This window comes from Patagioenas fasciata, chromosome 6 (assembly GCF_037038585.1).
Source record: "Patagioenas fasciata isolate bPatFas1 chromosome 6, bPatFas1.hap1, whole genome shotgun sequence".
NCBI lineage: Eukaryota > Metazoa > Chordata > Aves > Columbiformes > Columbidae > Patagioenas > Patagioenas fasciata.
In genome coordinates this window covers 10,930,210-10,943,139 of record NC_092525.1, presented here as the reverse complement: position 1 = coordinate 10,943,139, position 12,930 = coordinate 10,930,210, and the positions used below count along the sequence as shown (strand labels likewise).

Here is a 12,930-nt window from a genome sequence, read left to right as displayed (position 1 = left end):
ACTTATTTCTATCTATAACCATGTTACAGATAGATATATATGTATATATACTGTGTATTTATGTATACACAATGAGAAAGTATTTTCACTGTACTCTAAGTTTCCAGTGCCAGAAGTCTATAAAAGATACCCAAGTCAGAACATGCAGCAGCCTGGGAACTGCGTGCAGTTCTGCTCCCCACACCAGGTGGCACTAGATGGCTTTAAAGAAAGCCCTTCAAGGCCGGCATTCCCAAGCAGATCTGGGATTCATCTTTTCCAGTCTTTCAGAGTATTTTATAATACTCTCGCATCTTCTCTGCTCTTCCTCCTGAAGAAATTTAAGAAGCTTCTAAGTGTTACATGTAATAAACACCAAAGAAATTATGTATAAGCACTAAGTATGGCAGGGCCAAAGCAAAAGTTGATGGATTTTCATTTACTATTAGCAAGTTAAAAAAAACATTCCTGAATGAACTCTAAATTTCCCCTCGAGATCTTGTGGGCAGAATCTTTAGAGGCACTTCAAGAAACAGCCATTCTTTCCCAGAGGACACTGCAGTGCAAAGTACACAGCATTGTTTCAGAGTAATTTTCAGACTATGAGTAGAATCATTCATAAGCTGTAAATAATACCATATATAGCTGAAATCCCAGGCCTTAAAATACGAAGCATTGCACCTTCCTGCTATTAGCCTGCAGCAATGTTTATACAATACAGACACTTACCTTTGGGTTTCCTTTCACTGTTGTCAATGTTCAGAAACTTTCTCTCTCTCTCCGAGTCCTCATTTCTCAGGCGGTTTAAAATTCCCTCCAGTGTTTTGACAATATCAGTAAATGAAGGACGCAACTTTGGATCCATCTGTGAATGCAGACAAACCAAATAAGTTCATGTGGGTTTGCCCATGTTATTCTACTTACATAGTGGACAGACAGAGGGACAATCTGAAGGAACTGAGGAAATTCAAGACAGTTTTAAGAAATGCATTGCTGTGATAAGTAAAGCAGAGGAAAACTAGTATTCTGTCCCAGTTTCTCTCTAGTATACCTCTCGCATTTAATTATCAAGTTGTAAACATTCAATGAGGAGGCATTTAAAATTCAAAAGGTTTGAAGCTGTTAGAATCAGGGCCTGAGAGAGGGGTTTGTTTGTTTGTTTAAACGGCTTTCAGAGTTCAAAGATTTCTTTCTGGTCTCCAGTTATCAGAGATTATATATCAATGTAATTCCAAATGTGCCTGAAGCAATAACTCTTTAGAAGTTTGGTCCGCTTCCATCATCTTCTTGTGGCTTTAATTAAAACCCACCTAAATGGCATTGCCGATATTAAAGTTTAAAATGTTGTAATCCTTCCACCATCTGTTAATTAGCCTTACTACTCACTGTACTGGTCTGTCTTGTAAGGAAGCAACATTGGTTATATAATTTGATAAAGTACTACAACAGAAAAAAATGCCGTCTTTGCCAAAGTAAAATATCCACCCCCAGTCATCAGTACGTACTCAGTTTGTATTTATCAGTATGTATCTATTTATTCACTCAGTAGAAATGGATCCCTAAACAAAGTCCAATACTAAAATTGTACTAGAGGGCAAGCAGCTTAATTTAAGTAGTAACTTAGAAGGCATTTAATCATTTTGAACATTGGCCCTGTATATATCTTGCAGGTTTAACTACTGTAGGTAGTAATGTCTAATTCAGCAGCTAAAGGTTAATGTCACTACACTATTAAAAAAAGATTCCGCTTGACCCGATTCCTGTTTCCAGCCCTCTAAAGGCTTTTTCAGAGCAGGCAAGCCCAGACAGATCTCACCTTTAGAACAAAGGGAACAGTGGTGCTTTGTATACAACAAACCCCAAAGAACTACCCGATACTGCCTTACAGGTCCTACAGGAGAGAGATTTCTGAAAAGAACTGGTACGATCAGCAATGCCAGAACATCTTCTAGCAACGCAAAGAGCTAAAAATTCATATATACAGTAATTTAAAAAAACCAAGACAAAACAGAAATCACACTTGAAGAGCTCAACAGTAGCAAGAAAGTTGTTCTAATGCAGCATCTGGCTGTAGTACCATTTCTGGAGTCTAAAGGTGGGAGCTGAGATTTCCAAAGTCAAATCCTATCTCTAGCCAAACCCTTTAGTGCTTGCATAGTCAAAACACTCTATAAACATGAATCACTTGTACCACTGTCCTGGTGAAGCAAGCTCCACTGTACTAAGGTGAAATTAGAGGAGTGAAATAGCTTGTCCAGAGCAAGTTCCACAAACATTTTTAGAATTAATTTACACTACCTTGTATCAAGAGCAGCAGTCACCCCTACCTCCTCACCCTGATACTGCTCTCCCCTTGAATGAACATGGGCATTTGTACTAATACAAAGTAAAAGGAGAGCTTGAGGCAAAAATAAGCATCAAGAGCATGGAGAGATGAGACTGCTTCTTTCAGCAGCAGCGTTGACAAGACAACAAAGCCTGAAAAAATAGGTAACAGCCAGAAATAAAAAGCCTGTTCTGAGAATTTTCTTACAAATACTCACTCGGATGCAGTGCTGGTATTGGCTCCAGCATGGCCTGGTTGTGGGGTCCAGGCAAAGTTTTGGGCAATAAAATTTTCAGAACTTGCCTAAGTTGTGCAAACTGGACATTGCCAACTTCAGCTGAATTTGGTGGAAGCTCAGGTTGTCTTGCTTTGTATAAACCAGTTTACTATACCAAGGTACTAGCAACCTCTGTTATGGAATAACCCACAAAAGAGATCTGCTCCCCCAGAATTTTCACACTGAGGAGCCAGGCAGGTATCCAGCACTACCATAATTTTACTTGAATAATAGGTAGAAAAATTATTCTATACAGCGCACTGCCTATATAACCTTAATGATACTAAAACATCTGGGTCAGGTTTTTTTTTTGGAACACAGGCTAAGGATCTGGAGGTTTATCTTGCTTTCCGAAAGGCAGCATATAGAAAGTTTAGAGTAGTTTAGTGCCTGCTCTTGATTTGCTTGTCCCCTCTGTTGGTGAGAACCCAGAATTCTTTTGTCATAGCTCAGTAGGTCTGTACACAATAACAGCTGGATTTTGTCAGCCTGAGGGCCAGCCAGAGTCGATAGCATACAACTGGTTATGATCAGCCTGAGCAGCCTGCAAGAAGCCGTTTAGTGCGCCAGACCTGTTTGTTTGGCATGACAGAACACAGAATCGCAAAAACACAAGATGGACCTTTTTGCAAGGGGAATGGTTATAAAAACCACAAGCGGCTTTCTGGCTTATCAGAACATACGCTACTTTTATAGGTAGGTTCTTCAAGTCTCTTCTGTAAATATTTTAAGCTCTGTCTTCAACAGCCAGGAGGATTTAGAGGACTTCAGTTTAGGCCTCTCCCTTTCAAGTAAGATACTCACATTACAGCAGTTGAAGGCCAACTGGAGGAAGTCAGGGGGACAGTCTCCCACCATGTGCTGGAAGGCATCATAATCTAATCCAAAATTCTGTACAAACAAAAACACATCATAAAGATATAAACGAGGTCTTCTACATGGCCAAAAGTTTCTTCTTTCCAGGGTGTCCCTATATGGAGTTATCAGGAATAACCATGAACGCCATCTCTCAGCAGTCACTCTGAACTGCAGCATTCCCAATGGGGATTACTTGATACAAGATACCTGTAAGAGAACGAGCTGACTTCAAAGCCCATCCGTCTTCCTGAGCTCAACTGCAACCCACTGCACTTGAAATGTTGCCTGTGTGGATCTGGAAGCAATATCCTATACTACGATGTTTCACCACGGCGACTTGCACAGTGTAAGCCAGCAGCCTGCTGTAAAACCAGAGGCTTCGCTAGGATGAAAATTTACTAATTAAAATGTTTAATTTTTCAGTGGATGGCAGACTGGTAATACAAATTATCCAGTTCCTTAAATGCACTTCGATAAAATCCAAAGGGCAGAGAAAGAAAATGATCTCCTATTTACTGCAGTTCAAGACCTAACCAATTTTGCATTTTCAGAACTGTAGAGGAATGGGCAATTTGGAAGCCTCCCCATAGAGGGCCAAAAGCTGCCCTGCAGATGGGACTCAACCAAAAGGCAACTAAAGAAGTATCTTGTTTGATTAGTCAGTTCTAGCTCAGGTCCGTGGTGCTTAGCACAGTCTGCGCAGAAATAAGGGTGAGCTTATTTTAGCTGCTGCTAACGTTGCTGCTGCCCCATTCACAAGGAGGGGCTGCTTAGCGGATGCAGTGTGCCAGAAGTGCTCTGCTCGGGATCTGGGGAGAAGTCTCCGTGAGCTGTCACTCTACAAAAGGAATGTCACTGCTACGCTCTCCACGTTCTGTCAGTCAGAGGCAGAAAGGATTCCCCATGAGGACTGCAGCTGTGTGAAAGTGTCTTCGATGGAGCTTCTTACAATAACAGCACATAAGAAAAAAAGCCTTTTACAGGCTATTTTTAATGTAACACCTATTCATCGTATCTTTGGCAGCAGCACCAGAACTTCTAAAGGCCAGCCATTATCATGGCAAACTTACCTCCTCCCACCAATGTTATAAACATAACCACTTACCTCTGTGCGAGGGAGATAGTCTGGATCTGCCTGTATTCTTGCTATAATCTCACACAGAATTATACCATAGGAGAACACATCCGCCTGAGAGAGAAAAAAAAATGAATAGCCAAATGGTTCAGCTATAAATATTCAGCGTTCTTATCTGCCACCGAGTTTCTCCTTGCCCCAAATGGTTATCGTGAAACTAGACCAACACCACAGCCTTACAATACTAAGCAACTGCGTTATAGCTCACATTTTGCACTTGAAGAAACACATGCTCGCGGTAAAGCATTCTTGGTGTGTAAATAATAACTACTTTAAAATTATTTCAAGCTTTTCCGAAGCTTCACGTATCTAGTAACAGTATATATCAGCATCTATTTCCACTGAAATTTCCATGACATTTAGTAGTCAATTATCTGACTACCCCTGGAGCTGCACAGTTCCTCAGATTTCCACCCACCTGACTTTATCACATAATAAAATTTAGGAAAACATGGAATATAAGTCTACAGAGCAGAAGCCGGCACCCCTCATCCATTAGGTATCAGGCAGGCTTATATGTCACCTTTCATGCTGATGAGGTATGAGACCTGCTGCTTCTTCAGTCTTCCATGCCCCAGGGTTAGTGAGGAATGTGGCACCATAGATTTGGGTACTTTCTTATTCATTTGGGTCAATTGGAACTCTTAAAGCTTTGAAATGGTAATTATTACATTAATTATTGGGGTATGTACTGCTTTCCTGAAAGTTAAGAGTATCACCAATTAAACTATCGAGCACTAGCTATAAAAGGGTACAGGATGTGGGCTTTAGCACAGAAAAGCTGCACTTGCAGGGCTGAAGGAGACAATGTTAGACATGAGAGAGAAAACCCTGTGTGAACAAGAGCTTGACTGAAAACACCATTTCTGATATCCAGTGTGATCTGACACTCCTCTGAAAAAAAAATATATACCAATGCCACAAATAGGAAAACTTAGAAATACCTTTGGAGAACACTTCCACCCGGGTATCTTAACTTGAGAAATGTTGATTTTTTATTTATTTTTTTTTTAATTAAAATACTTGTACAAGTTTACATACAGACCTTTTACTTGTACCCCTATTTTGTTGATGTATGGTCAGGGAAGAAACCTCACTATATTTCTCACAATACTTGGTTAAGTTGTGTTAGGTCAACAAGCCATTAACACATTTCTGCATGTGGAGCGTTTCAGAATGGAAATAGCATTAACAATGAATTATGCTAAAGGTAATTCTGTAAGAACCCACATCATGAATTTAAAATATTAGTTATTCAGCTCACATTCTCCGTTAGTCTGAATGGACTGAGCACAGTAACACCAAAAATGAAAATAACAATTATTTTAATATTATGGAAGTTCTAAATCTTGAAGCTATTGAAGTCCATTTATATCATGTACCTACCTTTTCATTGTAAGGTTCATCTCTGAGAACTTCTGGTGCCATCCAGAAGGGTGAACCCACCACTGGTAACTTCTCACTATATAGATATGGAATAGATGGCAGGGAAGGGAGGGAAGAGAGAACCACCATTAATTAAATAATCTGATTCAGACATTGCTACTAACTTTCCAAAACTCCAGCTATCTGCAGAAACTTTCACCAGAGTAGATTCCATAACATACTGTATTTTACACTGGTTTTCTACTGGAGTCACTGGAACATTCAATAACAGAAGGGGCGGGTGAAAGAAAAAGAAAGCTTCAAACAATTACCCATATTTTATTTTAAAAAAAATTACTTGAAGGTCACAGGTGTTCAATACTTTTGGTTTCCAAACTCTTGGCAGAGTGGGCTCCTTCATCTCTACATAAAAAGGCTGTAGACATCAGTTTGGGGCTACATGTCAACTTCTCCATTCACACAGCAAGACATGCAGGTATCCATCCCTGCATGTATATTGATAAGCAGCTCTGCAAGTATTCAGCACAGCCTGCTTGCAAACTACTAAAATTTTAAAAAAGTCAAGATTGACTAGATGAATCCTTTAATAGAGAAAAACTAAAAGTAATCAGAATAAAGCAGATTTGAAAAATCTGCAGTGTTTCCAAGTGGCCGAACACTGCAGCCTTAAGAAAGGTTCCAGCTCGCCTCATGGCCAACCTTGAAGGAGCACCTAGTAAAAATGAGGTCTCTGAAGGCTTCAAATTGCCCGGCTTGCCAGCCAGCAGGAAACAACAAAACTGCATCTGAAAATGGAGGTAAGACTAAACCAAACCAAAATGGTGGCTAATGCAACCATTTCATTACATTGTTTGTTTTAGGATCAAGCTACCTTAACTTTAGCTATGATTATACTCTCAGATTTCAAAGCCTCACACTGAAGAAAATCCGACAGCAAATTTCGCTGTCAGAATACTCTGAAATACACAAGTCAGTATACAGAGAGAACAATGAAATCCTTGTCCTTGCTCTCCCTAATGGAGGGACAACAAAAGGACTATTTCCAATTGTGACAATAGCTTGTGACAGTCACCTAGGCGTTCCTCAAATGAATTACGATCATAATTCACCCTGGGGAAAGCTAAACGGTGAGCTACTGTTAGACAGTCATTTTAATATCTCTTTGTTATAAACCTGGATCTTAACACCGCAGACATTAAAGAGAACAGTACTGGAATACCACTGAATATTGTCTATGAAAACAGAAAGAAGCTAATTGAAGTTGTTTAGAATCAGAGGACATTTATTATAAAATTAACCTAGTCCAGAATGCTGGACAATATTTCTGTGTTTGCTTTTTTTTTTAAACCAAAATTCCCAAGCACCTGCTAGAAGAAGATCAACTGAAAAGCTTGATTAAATCCTCTACTCACTGGAGAATTTTTGAAGAATAAATATCACAAATAAATCTATCAAAATGGACAGTAAATAAGGCTGCAACATTTGGTCAACCAGCCTGCAGTTCTAGACTGAAGACTGCAGGTAATTTTTGCCAATTTATCAGAATGCAATCATGGTCTCAGGGATCAGGCTCACTAGAGCTGACCTACAGTGGCACTGCAGCTCTCGCTGTATTTAGTTCACGTACCTGTGGTCAGGAATTTTCTCTGCTAAACCAAAGTCTCCCACTATTGCTGAGTATCCGTTCTCATCATGTTTTATTAAGCAGTTCTGGGAAAAAAAAAAAGACAACAGAAGAGTTATTGTCTGGGCATGAAACCCATATACCAGTTGTTTTATTTATTTTTAATCTGGAACAAGACTACAAGATATTGTTTGGAAGATGTTCATTTATGAGAAGCTTTTGTCTGAAAGCAACGACACTTTTCCCCTGCCCTCCTCCTGCACAATCACATGTCTGTCAAACTTAAGATGCTGCAAACAGCCTTACACTTAGTTAATAATCCACTTAAAAACTTGCTGAGGAAGCAGGCAGCCACAGGCTGCACATACCCAGCTACGTTCCAGCAAGAATTAAGGTGATTTAGCTCCCTTACTGCTCAAGTATGCGATACGTGCTGTTCACTGCAACACCTCAAGTTTTCTCTTTACAATTTTGCCTGTACCTGACCAGAATACAACAAAGACGACCCTAAAATGCCTCTGCGTATTTTGTTACATCAACTACTGAAAAGGAACTCACTGCTTTGCAGTAGATTTTAATCAGAAAATACAAGATGTGACAAAGTTCTATGTACTTTTAAAGTTTCAAATAAAATTCTTTATTCTACAGTATATCATAAAACATGATTGAAGGGAAAAGTCTAGTAGGGAAAAGCTGTCAATCTTTTCCTTTCAGATGTGCCCTCCAGTGTCAGGGGGGAGGGCAATTTAAGGACACACAGATAATTTTGATCTGGCAGCATCGCCCAACAGGGTATCATTGATTTTGTTGTTATTTATTTACAACTCTGAGAAGCACGCTTTGACCATTCCAGTGCCACAGCTCTTCCCTTGTCACTGAATGAATCGACGGGTGACTTCCCTTCGTTTTTTCTGTCCTGCAATAGGTGAAGCAAGACAAAGAATTCATTCCTTCCCACATGCCTTGCTCGGTGTCCTTCAGCAGGCAGCACAATAGCGGTGACAGGCAGCAAACCCACTGCCGGCTCCTGCGGAGTGGTACCCTGCATTAATTAGCTAACCAGCAGGAAACACTTTCTAGCTTTATTGTGCTTGGATGTACAAAAGCCCCTCGCTGACCCCAGAGCATTAGCTTGTCTGTATAATGGAGCTACCAAGAAAAGTGAGTCCCTTGTCTGAAAGATCAAGTTCAGGTCATCACTGTTTACATTATTCAGCCATGATTGTGGTTCAGGCCATGAAGTGAGTTTTCTTCTTGCCAATTAAAAGGTTAAGCAAGGCACTCCTGCAATCACGTAAAGAAAATACAGGCCAGCCTCTTAAAACACATGATGGGCTCCTGAGATGCAAAGTTTTATTATACTTGAGGCATGCTAAATAAATAAGTACAGTTAGTTTGGGGATTCATAAACATGTACCAAGTTAAATCAACCATGCTTGCCCAAAGAGCAGCAAAGCTGCTCAGTTACGGGCTTTGTTATCTTTTCTCAAAGAGCACATTCATTCCGCTTGCCTCTGTTGAAACATTTGGTCACTGTAAGAGGACTTAAAACTGAGAAGGATAAATCTTTTCGGAGAAATCTTACGCAAATGATTCAGACAAGTGGAATTTCATTGTGTACCACACAGAAACAAGTCCACGAGGACACCAGAGATTTTGCAGCGTACAAGAATGCTGATACTATTTTAGGCAGCAAAATATTAGGTTATTTTCTGCCATAGATTTCTCAGCAATTAAAGATGATTTGCAATTTGACATTCAAAAAGAACCCCTGTGATTCATAGAAAAGTTAGTTTTAAAATTCAGATTTCCTTCTCGCATTAACTTTGGCTATTTACATTTTGTTCTTCTTAGACTGCCGTAGTTCATTTTACCTTCTGAGTTTTGTGGATTAGGGTTATTCTCCAATAACCCCAGTCTCTACAATTTCAGCACATTTAAATACAGACTAAGAACTATTTTCAGCCTAACTAAAAATCTGTAGAAGCACTTGTACTGACCTCAAGATCTGCAATAATTTACAGGACTGCTTTGATACCAAAAGGAGACTTAAACGTAACACCACCCTGACAGCAATCTTTCCTTCAACTTCTCACCAGTATACAATCCCATCCCATTAGACAGCAATCCACCACCAACTGAAGATGAACACTCTTACCCCCTCAAGCCCCAGGCGGTTCCAGTTGTCAGGTGCAGCACTGAACTATTATACAAGTAGATCTTTCCTACATAAATCATAAATTAAACCAATAGTGCATCCAATCTAGCTGCCAAGTAGTGCTACCTGACAGCCCCAAGCTCCTTCCTGACGAGCGGGAGCTGCCCGGAGCAAAGCTGGGCTCCCTTCAATCCACACCTTTGAGAAACCGAGCAGACAAGCAGAGTGGACATCCCACCACTGAGGAGAGCAGGGGTCCTGCAGCAGAGCCCAGCACCCCGACAAGGCAATGGGGAAAGCCTCGGGCACCACTTGTACTATAAAGTACAGACCAATTGTTCTGCCGTGGTGGGCTGCACAATGTTAAATGACAAAAAGAAGGAAGCTAAGCTATTCTCTCTCTCTGCATACAAGAAGTGCTGAGTGTCAATTTAAATTCATTGGGATATGTATTCCAGTACAAGAGTGGCTTTTCTATTCACACTGGTGCACATCACCTGCCCATCGCTGATTTCAGACAGAAAAATGCCAGTCTCACTACAAATGCTGGCTGCTGTGAAACTAAACTGATTTAATTCTACTGGGGCAAATTTTTACGGAGCTAAGCACTAATTTCCTGGAACCAGAAAAGCTGGAAGCCGATTCCTACCAAAATCGGTAGCAAAACCTTTCTACATATACTAGCCATTACACAACACTGTGCCAAATCCACAGCACAGATAGTTTAGTTACCAGACTTTAGATGGAACTCATAAAAAGGTGACTTAACGCAGCCCACAGTAACTGGTAGTTCATATGCTCTCAATGAAAAATATTTGTAAGCATTCACATTCTACTGCCAAGATAAATCAGGATCAAAAAAAAATGGATAAGGGATCATTAAAGACTAAAAGGTTGAAAAGAGCTTTTAAATTTAAGGCAGAGGTGGTATCTTGGTAGAAAAAGTACAATACAGCATACTGCACTGTTTCTTCTGACAAAGTGATACTTCTCAGTTTCTACAAAAAAGAAAATATATGCATCAACTTGGTATGAAGAAGTTTCATTAATGGATTTTGGCAGAGAAACACAAGAGTTGAAACCCCTCTCTAGTGCAAAGAGCCTCTCAAAAGCTGCCTGTGAGATGAAATGCCAAGCAGCTTTACAGCATGAGCTTTAAGAAAATGCTTTCGACTTACTACTGCACTACTCACACAAGCTGCAAGGCAATAAAATATGACGATCTTCCCAAGCTTTCTCTTTGGACCTCTACAGACAGGGATGTTCTTTCCTTTGGCAGCTCACAGGCTCCAAGAGGGCAGCATTTGACTTCGGCTGGGTTCTTGAGGTTTTCTTTCCCCAACACGGGGACCCCATCAGCCCATCCTGAGGCTGTTTCTTCACTGAAGTGAAGAGCTCTGTACGTGAACCCGAAAGAGTTAACAGAGCTGTTTATGCAGAGACAGATGTGAAAGAACATAAAGCCCCCTTTGTGTATTACAGGAGCTTAACATCTGCTTTGCACAGCATAATCCTAGGAAGACGAATGCAATATTCTACTCTCCCTTTTACATAAACAAAAATGAAAATAGGCTCGAGTTTCAGAGTTAAAAATAAGTTGCTTAGATGAAGAAACCTCATAGTTCCATTTTACAATCTGACATACAAGCTAAACTCCTCAGAGATTTTATTGCACTCCAGAAAATACAGGAACACTACCGCAGTGTCATTTGCGATCCTCTGATGACTGTTATCGAATTAAAATACTTAAAGGCCAATTGAGATGTATCAGCTATTTTTAAAGTGCTATCCCCTATGAGGAACACCATTGATGATTAAATGTACAAGAAAAAGTTTACAATATAGATACACTTTTGAAACTAAAACAATTATGTTTAAGGGACAGGCTCCATATGGGTCCCAAAGTACTAGTAAAAGTTTATTATCGCAGCTAGCATTAGAAATAATCATCTGGAACAGCTGATTTTTTCACCGCAAGCTCTCCCCTGCAGTGCAAAATATCCAGGCGAGAGCTTACTCCGGCACAAAGGGGACCTTACAATTGCAGCAGCAAGCATGAGACCCACACAAAGGTTCTGTTCATTGCCTGTGGTTTATTTTGGTTTATTTTGCGTTAAACAAGCAAACAGCACACAAGGTAGGAAGTCAGGGTATGTCATTTTCAAGCCTAAAGGCTGTGAATTTATGTTACATCAGATAACCCACAGTAATTGCTTACGCGCGTGATTCTGTCCCGTAGTAACTGAGACTACTCGTCTCTCAATGAAAGAAGATTGAGCCATTACACATTTACTGTGAAGCGAAAGCAGATGTTGGCAGGAATACACACATGTATGCATGCATGTATATACGCACACATTGTATATATATACATACACATACCCAGAGATCAGACTTTCTCCATAGATTTTATCATCAGTGGAGCTCACAACATTCCCTAAAACTGCTCACAACTTAAAATTGATTATAAGACCTTGTTTTCAATTGTAAATCATTCTGCAAGACTAAAAGGCATTTGTTTCAAGGTTTGCCTGTTTGGTTTTAATAAAGAGTAATGGGGTTTTGGGGGGGCGGGGGTCAGTTGAGACAGCTCAAGCTGCTTGGGAGAACAAACTTAGAATATGTGTTGCAAGCAAATTTTGAAATAATGAAAATAAAAGAATCCTCAGAAATATTAGCCTATTGAAACATGAGACCTCTATAAGATGCACCTTTCCCCACCCCTGCAGAACGTAGACTGGGACAGGACATCTGCTGCATGCAGAATTTGAAAGAGTGAATAAGTGACAAGACAGAGCAGCAGTCCAGGCTCAGGGCTGGCAGGGACCAAGACCAGGCTCTTGAAACAGGGGATAAAAACTTGAAGACTATTACAAGGACTTAAGAACTACAGGCATAGCAAACAGGTGGTTGTAGTGGGGAAGCAGAACTAACCTGGAACAGGAGAACACTGGGAGGGTTAGAAATGGCTACACATACTCAAGACCAGAACGTAGAAATACATCCAGGTAACTGCAGGCAGCCAGACAAGGAGATTGAGCAATAAGGTTGGGGGCCAGAAACTGAGAGCAAAAAGAAGAGGAAAAGCCTTCGAACGAGGACGAAAAGCCTGAGCGGAGGCTGGCATTGTACGCTAGCAGAAAGGATCGGATAGTCACAGAGCAGATACAATCAGTCTTGGAAAAAT

At 40.3% G+C, this 12,930-nt stretch overlaps 1 protein-coding gene across 1 annotated transcript in view; it reads right to left on the bottom strand.

Annotated features, from left to right (window-relative positions):
- TESK2 (testis associated actin remodelling kinase 2) overlaps positions 1-12,930 on the bottom strand; it is a 72,590-nt gene that overhangs the window by 6,279 nt on the left and 53,381 nt on the right. Inside the window, exons 6-10 of the mRNA XM_065841744.2 lie at positions 7,589-7,671; positions 5,962-6,037; positions 4,546-4,629; positions 3,387-3,473; positions 709-844 (exon numbers count right to left, since the gene is read on the bottom strand). Of these exons, the coding sequence (XP_065697816.2) occupies positions 709-844; positions 3,387-3,473; positions 4,546-4,629; positions 5,962-6,037; positions 7,589-7,671 (466 nt within the window). The remainder of the gene's footprint in view (positions 1-708; positions 845-3,386; positions 3,474-4,545; positions 4,630-5,961; positions 6,038-7,588; positions 7,672-12,930) is intronic.